The sequence below is a fragment of the Saccopteryx bilineata genome, chromosome 6 (genome assembly GCF_036850765.1).
Source record: "Saccopteryx bilineata isolate mSacBil1 chromosome 6, mSacBil1_pri_phased_curated, whole genome shotgun sequence".
Classification (NCBI taxonomy): Eukaryota; Metazoa; Chordata; class Mammalia; order Chiroptera; family Emballonuridae; genus Saccopteryx; species Saccopteryx bilineata.
The window spans coordinates 122,666,881-122,684,847 of record NC_089495.1 but is presented as its reverse complement, the minus strand read 5'-3'; the positions used below and the strand labels follow the sequence as shown (position 1 = coordinate 122,684,847).

Below are 17,967 nucleotides of genomic sequence, written 5' to 3'. Positions count from 1 at the left end.
TCTCATTTGACCTCTATGACAAGACCCAGTTTTGGGGACACTCTTCTCTGCCAAGCAGGGGTGGTTGGCTACAGTCCCAGGACCACCCTTGCCCACAGCCATTGTGACCAGAGCCCTTTTTAGGCACTAGCACCATGCAGGTGCTAAATTAGTCCTTCTTTGGCTCCTTGAGCCAAGTGCTCATAATGAAAGGGCCAAATGTCCTTGCTAATTTCCTTGCTAATTGTCCCTCTGCTGAAAATAGCCCTGCCTAAATTCTCATCTGGAATGAGTCTGAGGCTCTCTGGGGCTCTCCAATGGAGTTAGCTCTGCCATATCCCAAGAGGCTAGGCCTTCCTAGGGGCCTCAATCCCTGTTTCTCCTGCCTTATTCCAAGGAGCTGGAGCCTCTTAGTGTTGGGTGTCCTGGACATCAACGGACCTCCTGCTGCTCTGTGTGCAGCCTCATCTCTCACTACACGTGAGAGTCTCAGATTCTGAGACTTCTGGGCCCTGAGATGAGTGAACACTGCTGGTGTGGCTGTATTTGAAGTTGCTCTTTGCGTTAAAGGCAATGTTTATTTAATGCATAAGTGGTGTATAGCATGAAGAAAAGCCTCTTCCCCTACCAGTATTTGCCCCGTTTCTAGGAATAGTCTGGATTTGACATGGAGGTTGAAGAGCTGTTTACAGAGGCAGGGCACGTGGTAGTGAGGGATAGGCTAGTGTGGCTTTGTCAGAGGCAGGTACATTTCTACAAAGGCAGTGTTGTAGGGTCTGGGACGCACGGGGCTTGGAACCCTGTAGGGATAGCTGGGTGTCTCTGGGTTCAACAGAGAAGTTACTGGGGGCAAATGAATGAGGCCAGAGTAGGGTACTAGCCGGTTCTCCTGCTCCTCTGCGAGCAGCTACTTCCTCTGAGCTATGGCCATGGGGAGCATTCGATTATTCATGACAGGACTCTTACCTTTTAGTGTCAAAAGGAACAGTAATTAGGTTTGAAGCAACCTCTGGCCTACAGGTCTTAACAACCTGTCTGAGGAAGAACAGTCTTGGCCTAAACTTGGGATCTGTCATCTCCTGGGCTCTCCACTGGGGGAGCTAATGGCCCAGCATCCGTCTGCTTATCCATTTGTTTGCTCATTTATCCATTCATTTATTCACTTAGCCAATAAATATTGGTTGACACTGACTCTGCCAGTGGTAAGCACAAAGGGGCCCATCCCCTGCTTTTATGGTGCTTGGTCCAGTGAGGAAGACAGGCACTTATCAGGTGATCACATAAAATATATAATTCCAGACTGTTAAAAAGGCTTTGAGGAAAATGTACGTGGTGTTTGGAGAGTGTGTAACAGGTGGTCCCCCATTTTCAGCACCCAGAAAGTCAGGTCAAGACCCTTCTTGGTGGTCCATCTTTTCAAATGGAGGGCATATGCCAAATACAACAGCAAACAACATGAGAAGTAGGACCATGGTGATGAATAAGCTGATCACTGCCAGCCCCCCCTGGTCCCAGGGGTTCTGCCAGAACTCTTCCTTCCAGAGGTACCTCTCACTTATTAGTATGACCATATGAACCTGGAAAAGGGGACAGAGGCTCTGAGTCCCAGGTGCTACTGTCCGCACCCAGCCCCACTCATCTTCCTCCTCTGGAGCAATCCTGAAGGACCTCTGGCCCACCTCTGCAGCAGTAGACATAGAAGTGATGGTGGGTCCTTGGGCTCAGTGCCTCCAGCCAGCAATAGATGGACTTTCTTCCTCTGTAAAAACAGGAGTAAGGACTGGCACCAGCGGAGGTAGCCTTTGGGTTCTTCCTGGAGACTACCTCTGGATTCTCAAGTCCTTTCTTTAGCAGCCCTGGTGTGAGAGGACTTCCTTTCCCATCCCTAGACCCTTTCAGCTAAAGCTCTGCTCTAGATCCTATTTTTCGCACCTCAACTGCCAAACATTTGGGGAGCATTTTTGTGAGATCAGCATAGTTGTGGAGAAGTGGACTGACTTGAGCTAAGACTTCCGTAAACTTCTTTGGAGGCAGCTGCAAACAGAAGAACTAACTAATCTTCTAGAAGCACAGCTGAGATCGGTAGGCTAAAGGGAGTCCAGGCAGAGAAGGAATGTGTCATTACCTGATTCTGCGGAAAACACACCTGTGTCCTGAAAGAGGGCAAGTCAGGATAAGCCTTCAGGGCCCGGCTTTGGGGGCTGAGCTGAAAGGCCAGCAGGTGACCAGAGATGGACTCTGACTCTAAGAAGCAGCTCTTTGGAGGAAAAGGTGTATTCATTGCCAAGTGATCCTGACCAGACCTTGTTGCTATCACTTGAACAAACAGAGGTGGGCCAGGGCCTATTGCCTAGCAACCTGAGGACCTTTTCTGCCTTTCACAGTACCAGCTCAGCTGCATTCTGCCCTTTTATGAAGTCATTTGGGAGGCTGCTCAGGGCACACTGTCAAGGTGTCCTCACTAAGAGAAGTCTCTTGGGACTGGTAGTGGAAGAGACTGGATCCAGGGCATTTGCCCAGGCCACTTGTCGGCTTGACCAGCCAGGTCCTATCTCTCCTCTCTGGATGACCTGTAGACCAAAAGGACCAGCCAAAGCTCGGGAAGCCCTGGGGCTGGAACCCCACTCAGGCTGCTCCCTCCTGTGGTGCCGGGTGAATGATTAACTGCAGCTCCTGTTGGCTTGTCCTGTAACTATTCCTGGGTGGCAGTGTTTATCTGCATTGAGGCTCTGCATCCAGTGGGGCCTGACTTCTCCTTCAGGGTCTTGTCTGCCTCTCTGGTATGCCTCAGCTACTTTGTGTGGTTAGTTCCTACCCACTGGTGTGACAGGGCAGCTGGGAAGTGGGAATGGAGCCAGTGCCATGGTATGCGAAACCTGGCAGCCACGACTCCTTCACGAGACAGGATTCAAGCGCCTGTTGTGGCCAGGGGCTGCGCTTGACACTGCTGTCCAGTGCAAAACATGAGACACAGACCCTGCCCTCCCAGAGCTTACATTCTAGCACTGGTCCTCAACCCTGCTTGTAGAGTTGTCTGCGAGCTTTTCCAAATGCCTATGCCCAGGCACCACCTGTACCACTGATTTTAGTCTCTGGGCATGTCAGAGCCCCGTGCTTTGTAAAATTGCTGGCGATTCTAATACTCAGCCAGGTGTGAGGAGATAGGTGACGATCAAGTCTTTAACAATCATGGGCTCAGTGGACCCTGGCCTACCCAACGTGCCCAGCCAGTGGGCTGGTCTTAAGTGCACCTTGGACCTCCCACTCCATCACTTAGGTTGGATACTTATCAAGAGTCAGCTGTTTGTTCCAAACCTGTTTGTGGCAGTTGTCATTGTAATTACATAATTGTACTTAACATTACATAAAGAATAAAGCAACAAGAATAGCCAAAACCCCAGCTTTAAAACTGGGAAACAGGCTTGGTTACATAGTTAAGAAGTAACTTTCTGCACTGGGGTTTGAACCCAGCTGCTTATGTCAGCTCCACAGAACCTGAACCTGAAGCTGTGCTATATAGCTCAGAGTGAGCGGAGAGAGAGCTGTTGTTTCTATATAAGTACCTCTTTTGACCACTTTGGAATGACTTTGGAATCCTTCAGATAATATTGCTGTCAAAATATTATTTTGATATGGACAAATGGACAACTGTGAACATTTTGTAAAAATCCAGAAGGATCTCCCACTCAGATTTCTTTGCAAATGTCTTTAAGTTCTTACTCTGCATTACAGAAACCAAAATTAAACCATATGTGAACTCAGGTCAGCAAACTCATTCACACTCAGAGAAAAGACCCTGGCCCTATATCAAAAAGATTGGCCAAGGAACACATATGTGTATGTTTCAGTTTAAAACAGATGTATAGAGAGTGTGTGTGTGTGTGTATCATATACACACAAGTTGCTTCTATCAACTTATTTATTTATTTATTTATTTATTTTGTATTTTTCTGAAGCTGGAAACGGGGAGAGACAGACTCCTGCATGTGCCTGACCGGGATACACCTGGCACGCCCACCAGGGGGCGACGCTCTGCCCACCAGGGGTCGACGCTCTGCCCCTCCGGGGCGTCGCTCTGTTGCGACCAGAGCCACTCTAGCGCCTGGGGCAGAGGCCAAGGAGCCATCCCCAGCGCCCGGGCCATCTTTGCTCCAATGGAGCCTCGCTGCGGGAGGGGAAGAGAGAGACAGAGAGAAAGGAGAGGGGGAGGGGTGGAGAAGCAGATGGGCACTTCTCCTGTGTGCCCTGGCCGGGAATCGAACCCAGGACTTCTGCACGCCAGGCCGACGCTCTACCACTGAGCCAACCGGCCAGGACTCTATCAACTTTTTTTCTGCTGGTCCCATCAGAAAATTCTGCTTTAAACAATCCAAATTCTTTTATTCAAGAATCATGTGTGTGTGTGTGTGTATGTGTGTGTATCCCTTAAAGATTTTTATTATATTTAAAAAAAAGAAAATTCTGCTTTAGTGATCACCATGAAGAGAGCATGATGGGAGAAGAGTGAGTTGGTGCCCATGGCAGAGCCTGGCTGGGGGCTGAGGGGGCTCCCCTGGAAGCAGTGATGTTTATGTGGAGAGGAGAAAACTGTAAGAATTAGGAGTCAGGGTTCCATGGCAGGCAGCCGGTCCCAAGGAAAATGAATAAACTGTTTTCAAGGACAAAATTTGTCCTCAGTTTTTTATGGTCTGGAATTGGTATTACCCACAAGCAAATATGTTAGTCGCTATGAAGATTTTATTGTAGATTGCTTTCAAATGTTAATGTTTGAGAAAACGGGTTTCGGAGAAAACCAGTTTGAACGCTCTCTGCAAAGTTTTGCTAATGAGATTCCTGCATCGGTGGCTTCACTATAGGACATATTATACAGATGGTAAAATGCATAGCTCTTAGTGCAGAGTGAAACTGTTCTGAAGAATTGAGAGTTGGGGGAAGAGACTGGTGAGTGTGGAGTCCAGCTCAGACAGTGCTGCAGTGACTGCAGGCAGACATTGGTGGTGGCTTGGACCAGGGTGCCAAGGCAGTGGGAATGGGGAGGTGTTAGGTCTGGAGTCAGCCAGATGTTCTCTGGGTCCAAAACAACCTTCCCTGGCCACCACCCATCTTGCTGTGCCTCTCTGTGTATCCTTTCCCACAATGGAGGTATTGCTGCCTCCTCTCCATTCCCAGCTGCCCCAGAGAAGACCCAGGCAGGGTGTTGTCCGGGCCGGGACTGTGCTCAGCTGCTGTCATGCTGGAGCAGATCTGGCTGGTTGAGCTGAGTGGGACTGAAGCCTGCCCGGGACTTGGCCCCATTGATGGTGGGGCTCAGGAGGTGGTGTGGAGAAGCCCGCCCTCGGTAGGCAGGGAGGGCCTGTTATTTGGACTCAGCAATTAGGTATTGCCTGGCCTAGAGGAGAAAAATGCAAATAAGCCGGCCAGCTGGCCTGTATACCCAGGGCAGTCCCTGTGGTCTCCACCTTTTGTCTGCTGGACCCGGAAGCCAGAATCTTTTCTAGCAAAGAGGTTCAGGGTCAGCCACCCTCAGGCAGGGACATTTTTATTTATTTATTTTTTTATTTTTATTTTTTACAGAGAGAGGGATAGACAGGGACAGACAGACAGGAATGGAGAGATGAGAAGCATCAATCATTAGTTTTTCGTTCTGCATTGTGACACCTTAGTTGTTCATTGATTGCTTTCTCATATGTGCCTTGACCACAGGCCTTCAGTAGACCAAGTAACCTATTGCTTGAGCCAGTGACCCTGGGTCCAAGCTGGTGAGCTTTTTGCTCAAACCAGATGAGCCTGTGCTCAAGCTGCCGACCTCAGGGTCTCAAACCTGGGTCCTCGGCATCCCAGTCCGACGCTCTATCCACTGCGCCACCACCTGGTCGGGCAGGAAGGGACATTCTTGAGGCTGATGAAAACTTGCTTAAGGAAAAGACACAGGGATTGGGCTGCTGTGCTGTTAGAGCAGCTCCTGAACCAGGCTTCCCGAGGACCCCTGGCCTTGTGGGTACTGAAAAAGGCAAGGCTTCCCATTCTGCCCCTCCCACTTTCCCTGTTTTTTTCTTCCAGGAGAGAGACTTAGTTGGGCCCCACCCACTCACAAGGAGGTTATTTTGAGACAGTTCAGGGTGTGGATGTTTGGGATATAAGGTTGGTTGATGGAAGGTAATGGAATCAGAGCCTATCTGCACTGCAACCAGGAGGCCTCAGGCCTGGGTCTGGTGAGCTGGTGCTGCAGCCAGCCATGCTGGGCCAGGAGGCGGGCTCTGCCTCTTGAGCTGGTTGACTTAGGCAAGTTACCTAGTGTCACTAAGCCCCGCTCCCTCATTTTTATTTATTTATTGTTGATTTGAGAGAGAAACAAAAAACAGTCGATTTGTTGTACTGCTTATTAATGCATTCTTTGGTTGCTTGTATGCCCCAACCAGGGATCAAATCTGCAACCTTGATGTATCAGAACTAACCAACTGAACTACCCAGCCAGGCTTAGTTTCCTCATCTCTATAATGGGGTTGATAATATTATCTATAGCAGTGAATGAATTTATACTGTTCACAGAAATTAGAGGATCAGGAAATGTGCAAATGCTCCAGTACTTTTAGCCTTTTGTTTTTTGTTTGTTTTTTTCTCAGAGACAGAGAGAGAGTCAGAGGTCAGAGAGAGGGATAGATAGGGACAGACAGACAGGAACGGAGAGAGATGCAAATCAATCATCAGTTTTTCGTTGTGACACCTTAGTTGTTCATTGATCGCTTTCTCATATGTGCCTTGACCGCGGGCCTTCAGCAGACCAAGTAACCCCTTGCTCAAGCCAGCGACCTTGGGTCCAAGCTGGTGAGCTTTGCTCAAACCAGATGAGCCCGCGCTCAAGCTGGCGACCTGGAGGTCTCAAACCTGGGTCCTCGGCATCCCAGTCCGATGCTCTATCCACTGCGCCACCACCTGATCAGGCACTTTCAGCCTTTTGTATAGTGCATTTTCACCAAAGAAATAAAAGTTGGTTTTGCATCTATTTGCATAAACAAACAACTTTCTTTCACTTGTTTGCTTTTCTGATGCTCTTGTTTAATAAAAAAATCAAATGTTTTTTTAATGCTTCATATTCATTTTGAAATATCTGCTTATTTTTGTGAGCAGTATATTTGCATCAAAAATTTTAAGACAATGCCTGAGTATGTATAAGCCTTCACTGAATTTTATTTTATTTTATTTTATTTATTTATTTTTTTCTGAAGCTGGAAACGGGGAGAGACAGTCAGACAGACTCCTGCATGCACCAACCGGGATCCACCCGGCACGCCCACCAGGGGGCGATGTTCTGCCCCTCCAGGGCGTCGCTCTGCTGCGACCAGAGCTACTCTAGCGCCTGGGGCAGAGGCCAAGGAGCCATCCCCAGTGCCTGGGTCATCTTTGCTCCAATGGAGCCTCGGCTGCGGGAGGGGAAGAGAGAGACAGAGAGGAAGGAGAGGGGGAGGGGTGGAGAAGCAGATGGGCGCTTCTCCTATGTGCCCTGGCCGGGAATCGAACCCAGGACTTCTGCACACCAGGCCTACGCTCTACCACTGAGCCAACCGGCCAGGGCCCTTCACTGAATTTTAGCTATCTTTATATCATCACCAGCATCATCATTATTCTTATTGTTATTCTTTTTCTTTTTAGATTTTATTTATTCATTTTTAGAGAGAGAGAGACAGAAGGAAGCATCAACTCCCATATGTGCCTTGATCAGGCAAGCTCAGGGTTTCCAACCAGCGACCTCAGCATTTCTAGGTCAATGCTTTATTCACTGTGCCACCATAGGTCAGGCCTGTTATTGTTATTCTGAACACCATTCTTCTACAGTGGTGGCTGAGGAGAGAGTACTGGCAGGTTCTTGAATTTCTTAATTTTGTACTGTAACACTTTCTCTTTGGGTTTCAACTGAAACCAAACTGACAAGTCCCTGGGTACCAGGAAGTGAAACCAGCCAGAGAGAGCTCCTCCTGCTTGCCTGCCAGCTGGAGGGGATGGTGGCAGGGCTGGCATTCCCTCCCCACTTCCTGTTTTCTGGGTAAATGGGGTTCTACCCCCAGGCAGCCAGAGCCTGGGCTGCCCAGGCCAAGATGACAAAGGCATGTGAAAATTGCAGACCTCGTTATGGCTCCTAGGGACCAGTGGGGAAGGAAGGGGAGTTACTGTGGGAGCCTCTGCTTCCTCTACTGTCATTCCAGGGTTTTGGTTTCTACCTCTACCTGGCAAGTCTCTGGAAGAGAAAGCAGACTGAAGTGGGAGGTAGGTCAGTGAGACATTTCAGCAAGACCAGCCCTTAAAATGGGTTCCCATTGCTTTGGGTCAGCCCCATGTTTAGAGGTGGTGATCACATAATGCAGAGTTCTTAGGCTATCCCCAGCACTGTGCCAAGTCTCACCATAGCTCATCTTAGTTTTTCCTCATGAGCGCACCCCAGGGGGCGGTTACCAGGATTAGTCCATCTCACAGGCAGAAAACATGACTTGGGAAGGTACCGTCACTAATCTATATTCCTGCTGGCAAGGGGAGGGGGTGAGGATTTGAATGCAGGCAGCCTGGCACAAATGGGGAAAGGGTGGCGGTGTCAGGGCGCAGGTAATGAACAGTACCAGGGGCCTGACTTCTCTTCTCTTACTCCAGAAATTTGGGAAAACCCAGTGGCCTGAGCCTGCAAGTGTCAGATGTGCAGGCTAAAGTTAATGGCAGAGGAAATGGTTAAGTGGCATTTCTGAGCCAGCACCTGCCTGGGGCACACACATCATCTGTCACTACAGAGGGGGAGTCTGGGAGCCAGAGCTTGTTAGCAGCTAGTGCCTGACAGGAATTTCACTACATCTCTCCCTGCTTCTGTGGCATTCCCTCCTGGCTGTAATTCCTGCCTATGTGTTTTGCCAGCTTTCATGTGCATAGGGGGAGCAGAAGCCTGAAAGGACAGTCACTGGTCACACCCCTGTAATTCTGGCATATGGCCCTACTAATGCACAGAACCCTGCCCAGCGAGTCTGGTGTCACAGAAACACAGAACGAAAAAGACTGGGAAAAAATAACCAGGCAAATACTGGATTAGAACATTGACATGCCCCCGCTCTGGGGATCCAGTTGCACAGTCTCTCTGATTAGGCTGCTCCTCTTTGGTGTGGGTCAGTAGAACCCCAAAGCCAGCTCCCCTCAGTGTAGGTTCTCCATTGAGATTTGGGGACCCCATTTCCATGTTTTGTTAGAAAGTGCAAGTAGGCCAAGAACCCCAGTGGGTTTACTCTGTCCTTGAAATGGTTGGCTCCTCCTTGGCACCGTGTTCACTGGCAGGTGGAGGTCTCGTGACCATAAAAGCCCTTATTTTCTTGATAAGCCTCCACATATCAATGTCCTGTTCCTGGGCAGGGCAAGAGCTGTGGCAGTGGATCTTGGTCCTGAGGGATCAGGGCTGTGGGGCCAGTCTGACACCAGAGCTATGGCTCCGGCATCTCTTCTCCAGCTTCTCTGTCAGCTCTCCATCCCTCATGGTGGGCTCATGGGCCGGACTTAGACCTTCCTACCTCTCTGCTCAGGGCAGCAGCAGTGTGTACAGCAGCAGCTACAGGCTACCAGCAGCAGCAGCATCACAGTGGCTGGAGGGTTGGGGGAAAGAGGTGGAGGGCATAGCAACCCCGATGTGGGAAGAGAAAGAACACCCACTCCCTTCCAAAGAAGCCCTCTGGAGGTGTGGACAGCCTTTGCCCAAAGGCCTGGCTCACTGGTTAGAGCCGATGGATCTGACAAGAAATATGAACCAGCCCCTGTGCTGGTCACCAGAGGCCTGGTCCTTTCATCCCTGGGTTGGGATGCTGGGTGCCTCTGGTGCCCAGCACCACCCAGCCCACCGCTAAAGCATTATTTTACAGGACTAGGGGAAATCCCTTGTTTTCCTCCAAGGGACACCCGCTTCTCCTGTCTGGGAGACACCAAGCCACCTTCACCAGCCCTCTGGCTGGCACCGTGGGTTTGTCTCCCAAATGCCAGGAAGAGCCAAGGAGAATCTAAGAGCCCCAACTGACCTGTAAAAAGGATGATGACCGAGAAGGCCACAATCTCCACGGGCTCAGCCTGGGGCAGCTTCTGCAGCTTGAGCAGCAGCCTCTCGCCTACCGAGCATATCTCCTGCACAAAGGTGGTGGCTGCCATGCTGGGCTAGGCTCCTGCTGGGCTGTACTGAACAGAGAGAAGGCCTGAGTCTCTGCAGGGCTGGCCCAGAGAATCCACCCTCTCCTTCACCTGCAGCCCGCAGAACGAGTTTGTCAGGTCTCACCCATCACACCCCCGGTGTCTCACGAGAAAGGAAGGGAGCCCATCAGGCCCCTCTGCTCAGTGGTGGCCTCCAGCTCCCACCTAGCTGGAACTGCCCAGAGTGAGAGAAGCTGGTAATGACTGTGAACCTGAGGCCTTTCGGGGCCTGCTTGGCAGAACTGGACACAGGAGGGGTCTGCCAGCCTGCCAGGGTTGGCCAGCGTTTCTGACTATGAGGTGGGGGGACTACACTCTGACATTCCTGTCTCAGACACCAATCTGACATTTTAGCAGGGTGCCTTGGACTGGCCCAACTCCTCTGGTAGCCCCTGGATCATTCAGGACTTGAGGTGCCTCTCCTGGTCTCCCCAGCAGGGAGAGTAGGCTTCAGGATTGCAGCCTGGTGCTCTTGCCTGCTATCATGTGGGAGTGGAAGGATTGGGGCCTCCCAAAAGCAGGCTCTGGTGTGGGAGCTTCAGGCCAGGGTCAGATGTAAGTGAGAACTGGCTGGGGGTGGTGGTCTGAGCCTGTACCTCCCATCAGCCCAGTTTCTTTACTTGTATGGAGTTCTCCTGGGAGGAGGAAGAAGTGACGCTATGTTCCTTCAGTTTTTCCCAAGGAGTTCTCTTCAGAATGGGATCAGGCGTCTCAGGGTTAGTCTAACCAGTCCCTCCCTCCCTCGCTGGCTTGGACCTGCTCTTCTTGGCTGACGAGGAGGGTCCCCTCTGCTCTCAACCTGCCCCTGGTATGTGGCAGCTCAGCCCTTTGGCCAGGAGCCTCTTCCATCTGGGAAGCCCGGGAGGCCAAAGTGAAGGTACAGGCCAGGTCTGTGAGTCGGGTGTGTTGTGTAGCAGCTTCCTTTCCCTCTGCGTCACCTGTGGGCACATGCAGCCAGAGCTTCTTTAGGCAGTGACCAGGGACAGCCTTGTGCCAAGCTAGCCTGAACTTGTTCTCCAAGGCAGCTCTAATCCAAGAGAGACTAACAGGTGGCCAGGGGCTTGTGCCAGACCTTAGGCTCTGGTTACTGCCGTCTTGTCCCAGTGTCAGCCAGGCTTCTCCTGAGATGTCTGTGGTCTGTGAAGCTGGTCGGTCCCAGTGGTGCCACAGTGCAGCTGCATTAGAACCATCCTGAAGGCTGCTTGCTCAAACCCTCCACTCCGTGGCTGCCTCCCGACCCTCCTGTGGTGTACAGCCTTCACTTGACTTGTTGGAACTCCACCAGCTACTAGGGCCCACCCCATTCCTTCTTGGGGAAGCTCTGATCAGGACTGACTCCATTAGTCCCACCATGGTCACTAGGAAACGCTGCCCCCCTTCTGCCTCACAGTCCCTTAGGCCCCAGAAGACAGCAGGAAGGCAGTTAGCAGGCAGTTGATGTGTGCCTCCTGCATCTCCTCCATTAAGTGATCTCTCCCTAGAAGTTTTGTCGCTGCTTGGCTGCCTGCCCTGGAGCATTGTTTGTAGTGTGTCCTGGATTTGAATGCTGCCCCCTCTTGCTTTGGTGACTGGATGAGTCCCTTCATCTCTGAGTCTCTCTGTCATTTCACATGAAGATGAGATGGCTGGCTTTCGAGGCTGTTGGGAGGACTGACCACTGGCAGCACAGAGGCCAGCACAGGGAGGTGCCCAGCCCATGTGATTTCCCTCCAGGTGGGGTCTAGCCAGTGCAGGAGAGTTGAGGTGTCCTCTGGGAGGTGGTTACACCTCCCTGTACACTGTCAGCGACCCTTCTGAAGCACGTTTGGGGAGGTTCATCTGTCTCTTTACACCAGAGTGTTTGTGGTGTGCGAGGTGAAGGAAGGGGAGGCAGGCTGGGGTTGGGAGCTGTGTTGAAGCAGTGATGGGGGTAGCGGCAGTGATGGCTGCATGGAAAATTAGATGGTTTCTTGTCAAAAGTGGGAGGCGGCCCTGGCCGGTTGGCTCAGCGGTAGAGCGTCAGCCTGGCGTGCAGGGGACCCAGGTTCGATTCCCGGCCAGGGCACATAGGAGAAGCGCCCATTTGCTTCTCCACCTCCCTCTCCTCCTTCCTCTCTGTCTCTCTCTTCCCCTCCCGCAACCAAGGCTCCATTGGAGCAGAGATGGCCTGGGCACTGGGGATGGCTCCTTGGCCTCTGCCCCAGGCGCTAGAGTGGCTCTGGTTGGGGCAGAGCGACGCCCCGGAGGGGCAGAGCATTGGCCCCTGGTGGGTGTGCCGGGTGGATCCCGGTCGGGCGCATGCGGGAGTCTGTCTGACTGTCTCTCCCTGTTTCCAGCTTCAGAAAAATACAAAAAAAAAAAAAAAAAAAAGTGGGAGGCTTCTTCAGTTAGACCCTTCTTCGTTCTCTCAGCCCACTCCAGGGTCAGCACATTTCCACAAAGGAGAGCAAGATTAGTTTTCAAATGTACTAAGGCAGAGAGAGGCTCCTGGAATGCCACAGGTCGGCACTGCTGCTTCCTTTCTTTTACAAGTGGGGAAACTGAGACCTAAAAAGGAAGCGACTTCAGTGACTTCTTCGAGGTCACACCGCAGGATGGGTCTGGCCAGCCCCTACTGCCCCACACTGCTCTCAGGGTGGCCTCTCGGAGAGCCTACTCTTCGGCCAGCAAGTCAGCTCAGCACAGGAGCAGCTCACTGAGGGCACTGCCCGTGCAGTGGCTTAGCTCAGTGACCTGGGCCCCAGAGCCCTTTGGAAGCTGGTGGGCTCTGCGTGAGCATCCTAAGCCCACCCTCGTGAGCCTGGGACACTGCTTTGTCAGGCACATCACTCATTAGGCCAGGGCCGTAGCTGCTCTGTGAGAGCCACCAAAGGGACAGATCTTACGTGTCTTTCTGTCTCAGGTCCACCAAGTTCCTGCTCTAGCATTGAACCTCTTTTCTGTGGTCACACCAAACAGACTTCCTCCTTGACCAGTGGAGCAGGCCCCTCCCTGTTCTGGGGCCTGTGGGCACCCCTGTTCCCCAGGTTCTCCGGTGGACGGAGCCCACCACTGGACTCACTCCTGGGGAAGAGTGCACAGGGCTGAGGGGCAGGACTACTTCTCTCCCCTCCTCTTTGTCTACATTTGGTCTGGCTTTTCAGCCTGCTTGGCCTAGTGCCTGCACTGCCTAATGTAACCATCATAAACACTCCTTAAAAGAGGTGGATGGAGGGCAGGGGGAACATTTTCATTTGTGCTCCCACACCCAGAGACCCAGGAGGGCTTGCAGAGGGGCGTGGCATGGGGGCCCAGTTGGTCTGAGGGGCAGCTCTCCAGAGCAGGAAGGAGGAAGGTTTCCCAGGTTGGCAGAGGCAGAGTTGCTACGCAGGAAAGGCAGGATTTGTTGATAGAAGCTTCAGCTCTAAAATCAGCCATCCTCTGGGGATTTTTGATGTCAGAAAGCCTCCGACTCTCACCCAGAAGACCTGCACCGCACTCTGGGAAGACTGTTGGTCCACACCAGCAACCGGCCATGGACATGAGTGGCGTCATGGCTTTGCACCCAGGGCCTCTGGAGACCTGAGTTGGCCAGCCTTGCCCAGTCCTGGGGTCTGACTCAGGGCTGCTCACTGGATCCCATCTGCACTGGGAACAAGAGTTGGACCGCCAGACATGGCTCCTCTGTTCTGAAGGGTGAAGAGGAGCCCCCTTGGCTTTTCAGCTGAGGTTTTGTCATTTCCAGCTTGGGCTTGAGCAGGAGTCTCAGTGGGAACCGTAGCAGAGTTGGAGGGGCCTCTTTTTCCTGAGAGGGAGAAGGCACATTCCAGCAGGTGTCAGGCAGTCTTCTCAGTGGGCTATTTAAAGCCAGGCCAAGGGGGTGCCTGATGCCTGGTGCCCAGTATAGCCAGCAGCTGTCAGGTGACCATGTGGCTTATACCCTAGCTGTTGCTCTGTAGGTAGCCCTAAGTGTTTCTAGCTGTGGCCTGGGGAAAGTGGGTGCTCTGGGGTGTCTGCTTCTCCTCCCTTGTACCTTCCCAGGTTGGAAGGAGAAAGGCAAGGAAGTCCAGGGAGCCACTGAGAATTCTGTTTTTCCAGTCTTTCTGTCTCAGGTCCACCAAACTCCTCCCAAAACTGTACCTCCTGCCTGTGAACCAGGGAAACCAGAGTCCCTCCTGACCCCACACTCGGTAGTGCATCAGTTGGAAACAGCCAGGGAAGAGGTGGCTTTTCCTGGCTCCAAGAAGGGAGAGCAGCCCCAGCTGCCTGCAGGACCCTTCTTGGAGCCCTCCCCGGGTGCTCCCGGCTGGAGTGGTAGCCAGCGGAGCAGGAAAGTGAGCAGGGCAGAGAGGAAGGCTGGCAAGTTGGACCAACTAGGAAGCATTCCTGTGAGTGTCATCTCCTGGAACAGAGAACCTTGCAACAGAGTTGTCAGGCACCCTACAGGCCTGACACCTGCAACTGGGTACTGAAGCTTCCCTGTTTCCTCTTTGCAAAACTGATACTCCAGCTCCCTGGGGGAAGCTGGTGGGTGTGGGTGTGTTTGTGTCTGATAAGTACAGCAGTTGATGGCTCAGGGCCCCTGAGGCTTCTGGCTCAGCCCTTATTATTTGATCTGGGTGGTTTTCAGCCACCCTAGACTCCAGAGCATTGTCTTAAGAAACAGGTAGAATGTAATAACCTAAGTATGTGGGAGATTTGTGGGGTCCGGAGGCCTGGCCAGCAAAGCAGAGATGACTACTGTGGGTGTCTTTGCATGACACCCCTTTTTGCCTTGGCTCCGACTTGCAGTGGAAAGTAGACACTTGAACCTTCAGCAGTCCCCACTTCCCCAGCCCAGTAGCCTTTCAGGACTGGAAGAGGCACTTCCTGCTGGTGGTAATTATTCCCAAAGCCCCAGAAGCTGGGCATCACCCTTCTGTCCCAGTTCAGGAACTGTCAGGACCCCCTGTCCACTTGTGTCCTGTGAGCACAGGCACTCTTATCCCCATCTGCCTGCCTGGGGTGTCTTAGAGATGAGCCAGCAGTGGTGATCCATGTGACCCTCCCTCACCCACCGTCTGGCTATCTCTAACACAGCCCAGTGGCTGTCCCTTCTTGCCACTGTGTGCTGCCCGTCCCTGTGGAACCTGGAGTCTCCCCAGCCACCAGCCCAGGCCGAATCCCACAGCTCTGCTGAACCAAGAACACTTGGACTGATCCTTGGTTTCCACTTTTCCCTAGGTGGTTGTTTTTCTAAGTAGATTCTAGCCTGTTTGCTTTGGGGAAGACATCTGGGGGGCAACGAGGGAGACTTGAACCCTGGTGTGATGACAGGGAGGCAGGAGGTCAGCCAACCTTAGCTTATGGGCCCCTGCTCAGGAGGATCCCGCTCCATGCTGCCTGGAGAACCGCTGGGGTCCGCCTTACAGTGGCAGAGAGCCAGGTAACCAGGCAGACCCTCCTCCAGCCTCACTTCCACCAGCCTCACCTTCTCCTCACCTGGTCCTCTCATTTCTGGTGCAGCCTTAGGGAGATTTGGGGGTTCATGGGCATCTAAATGGCCCCAGGAAGGAGCACCTGAGCAGAGCCCCAAGCTGAGAACACCTGGCCGTGAGCAGGCCAAGCCCTCTACCAGAGGTGGTAGCTGCTGCTCTTTCCTGGGACACAGGCAGAGCTGCCGTGGGTCCTGCTACATTCCGGAGGTTAAGAAATGGCTGGATGGACCTTGCCCTGAGCCTCCTGGATGGAGGGAGGGATGGGCCAAGGAGGGCTCTGCCTTGATCCTGAGAAAAGGGAGGCCCAGCAGGCAGGTGATGTTTCTCTCCCAAGCCAGGGCAGACAGATCCCTTGTTTAAGTCCCCCTGAATGGAAAAAGCTTAAATTAACTTGTAGAGTAAGCAGGCACCCTAGGCCCCTCTGCCTGCTTAGCAAGCAGGGAGGAAACCACCCTCAAAGAGGCTGCAGCCAGCCGTGTCCCCCAATGCTGGGTTCCAGCAAAAGCAGGGATAGCCTGAGTTTGAACAGGAGGCTATCCAGAGGCTGACCAAGTGCGACCGACCCCCATGGTAAATTGCGGTCTTCCACTCTTGGGGCATGGAACCCTTGCTGCTCTGCTCCCTTCACCCTCCATCTGTGGCCACTCACCAAGTGCTCAGGTGTTGGGTCTGGGAACACGACTGCAGGTGCCAGGGAGTCAGGCAGCCTCAGCAGGCCTCTTCCCCTTGGGCCTGTCCTCAGCCTACTGCTGCCACTCCCTTCCTTCTCAGACGCCTCTTTCGTGACTCAGTGCTCCCTGGACCTCTGGTCTGTGAGCGAGCTGCTCTGTACTGACAGGCAGCTGCTATCTGGGCTTCAGCTTTTTTGTTGGTTGTTGTCCAGGAGATCCAAGTGTCAAATTACATGGGGCGGCCACTGAAGGGGGAGCCAGTGCCACCCACTGCCTGGGCACAGGCAGGGTGTCCTGCTGGGAACTTGTCCTGCCCCAGGAGGTCTACAGGAAAGGGTCTAGCGCGCGCTCTCTCTCTCTCTGTCTCTCTCTCTCATTCCTCCTCTTCCTCTCCCTCTTAGTGGGTGTGTGCTAAGCCACATGGGCTGGGCCTGGGCTGGGCGCTGATGAAAGAGGTGGGCTCTCTGTTCCCTGGCAAAGACAACCCCAGAGGAGGTTCCAGCTGCGGTGTGGAGTGGGGAGGGTGAAAGGGAGGCCCCGCAGCACGCCCAGCCTTGGCCCCTGTCCTACCCTTAGGAGAGTTTTTTGGCTCCCACTCTCCACCACCCCAACCTGCACCTCAGGCAGCTCCCTGGCTGGTCCCTCTCTCTGGCCTCTCTAGGGAAGGAAAGTAAAGAGTGAGGGGGAGGTGCCAGACCGCCCAAGAAGCTAACCCCCTGGGAGGTATTCTGGGGAAGAACTTGGAGTCCTGAGTGACTTGGGAGTGGCCCACGTCTGGCTTGCTTGCTGGGGTTATGCCTCGTGTTCCTCTGGCCTGGAGGGAAGTGGGCCCTGCTGGTCTCCTTGTCAAGGAGTGTGTGCATGTGCTAGGCTGTCGCTGTGCTGTGGCCTGGCGGTGTGGGACAGGCTCCAGAGCCCAGCAGCTGGCCAGGCCCTTTGACATTTGACTGGGCATACCACCCCAGCTGACCAGACTGTGCCTGGAGTGGGATGGGAGCCGACCCCAGCCTGCATCTTCGGGCTGTCAATGGAGTCCTTTGAGTGTGAGCACAAAACCCCAGTGAGTCAGGGCTTGGGGGAATGTGAGGGTAAGGAAGCCAAACTTGTGGCCACACCACTTGGTTGCCAGAGCCTCCCAGAGGCTGGACAGGTAGCCACTGTGCAGAGGTACAGACTCAGGTGACAGAACGCTTCACACGTTAAGTTTTAGGAGTGGCGGCAACCATGCCCTCTGGTGGCCACCTTGGTCTCCTTGCTGTCTCGGGCTCTGCAGAGTGCCTTCTCCACTGAGCTAAGCAAGGCAGTCAGCCCTGGCTTCCTAGGGGCTGGGTAACAATCAACTCCTGTTCCTGGAACTTGCTCCTCAGGGTCTCAGCTGCTTAAAGGGTTTCTTGTACGAGCTCATCTTGTCCCTGGGATGTGGCACCTGGACAGCTCTGCTCCCCACTCCCACCACCTCATTCTTGTGGCTGGACTGGCCCATTGTAAGTGACTTAATAGAGCTGTGTGTGGCCCTTCCCGGGACCTCTGCACCTACCCGAAGGACCAACTGTGATTCCAGCCTGGGGAGTCGTAGTAGAGACAGATGGAAGCTGGCACCACAAGGGCAGCGACCGTGGAAGATGCACTGACAGCCGAGGCTGCATCTCCTCGCTGCTCAGTGACTGGAATACAGCGCTAGC

The 17,967-nt window shown here is 53.1% G+C and overlaps 2 protein-coding genes across 11 annotated transcripts in view; one reads left to right on the top strand and one right to left on the bottom strand.

Annotated features, from left to right (window-relative positions):
• Positions 1 to 17,967, top strand: part of RECQL5 (RecQ like helicase 5) — a 49,271-nt gene that overhangs the window by 25,783 nt on the left and 5,521 nt on the right. Inside the window, exon 8 of one of the 8 annotated variants that reach the window (XM_066235697.1) lies at positions 3,936 to 4,561. The exons of the other annotated variants lie outside the window; for them this stretch is intronic. Coding sequence (XP_066091794.1) covers positions 3,936 to 4,449 — 514 coding nt within the window. The 3' untranslated portion in view covers positions 4,450 to 4,561. Of the gene's footprint in view, positions 1 to 3,935; positions 4,562 to 17,967 lie in introns of those variants that run through there. 8 annotated transcript variants of the gene reach the window in all.
• SMIM5 (small integral membrane protein 5) lies at positions 7,150 to 16,609 on the bottom strand. 3 transcript variants are annotated; one of them, XM_066235700.1, is made up of 3 exons: positions 16,264 to 16,609; positions 10,014 to 10,162; positions 7,150 to 9,587 (listed from the first exon to the last, which is right to left on the bottom strand). In XM_066235700.1, the coding sequence occupies exons 2-3, from the start codon at positions 10,138 to 10,140 to the stop codon at positions 9,502 to 9,504; spliced, it is 213 nt and encodes a 70-aa protein (XP_066091797.1). In that variant the 5' UTR covers positions 10,141 to 10,162; positions 16,264 to 16,609; the 3' UTR covers positions 7,150 to 9,501. The 3 variants fall into 3 exon arrangements, with proteins under 3 accessions (XP_066091797.1, XP_066091796.1, XP_066091798.1); XM_066235699.1 differs by having other exon boundaries at positions 10,014 to 10,167; positions 16,264 to 16,607; XM_066235701.1 differs by lacking the exon at positions 16,264 to 16,609 and adding an exon at positions 13,617 to 13,627 and having other exon boundaries at positions 10,014 to 10,167.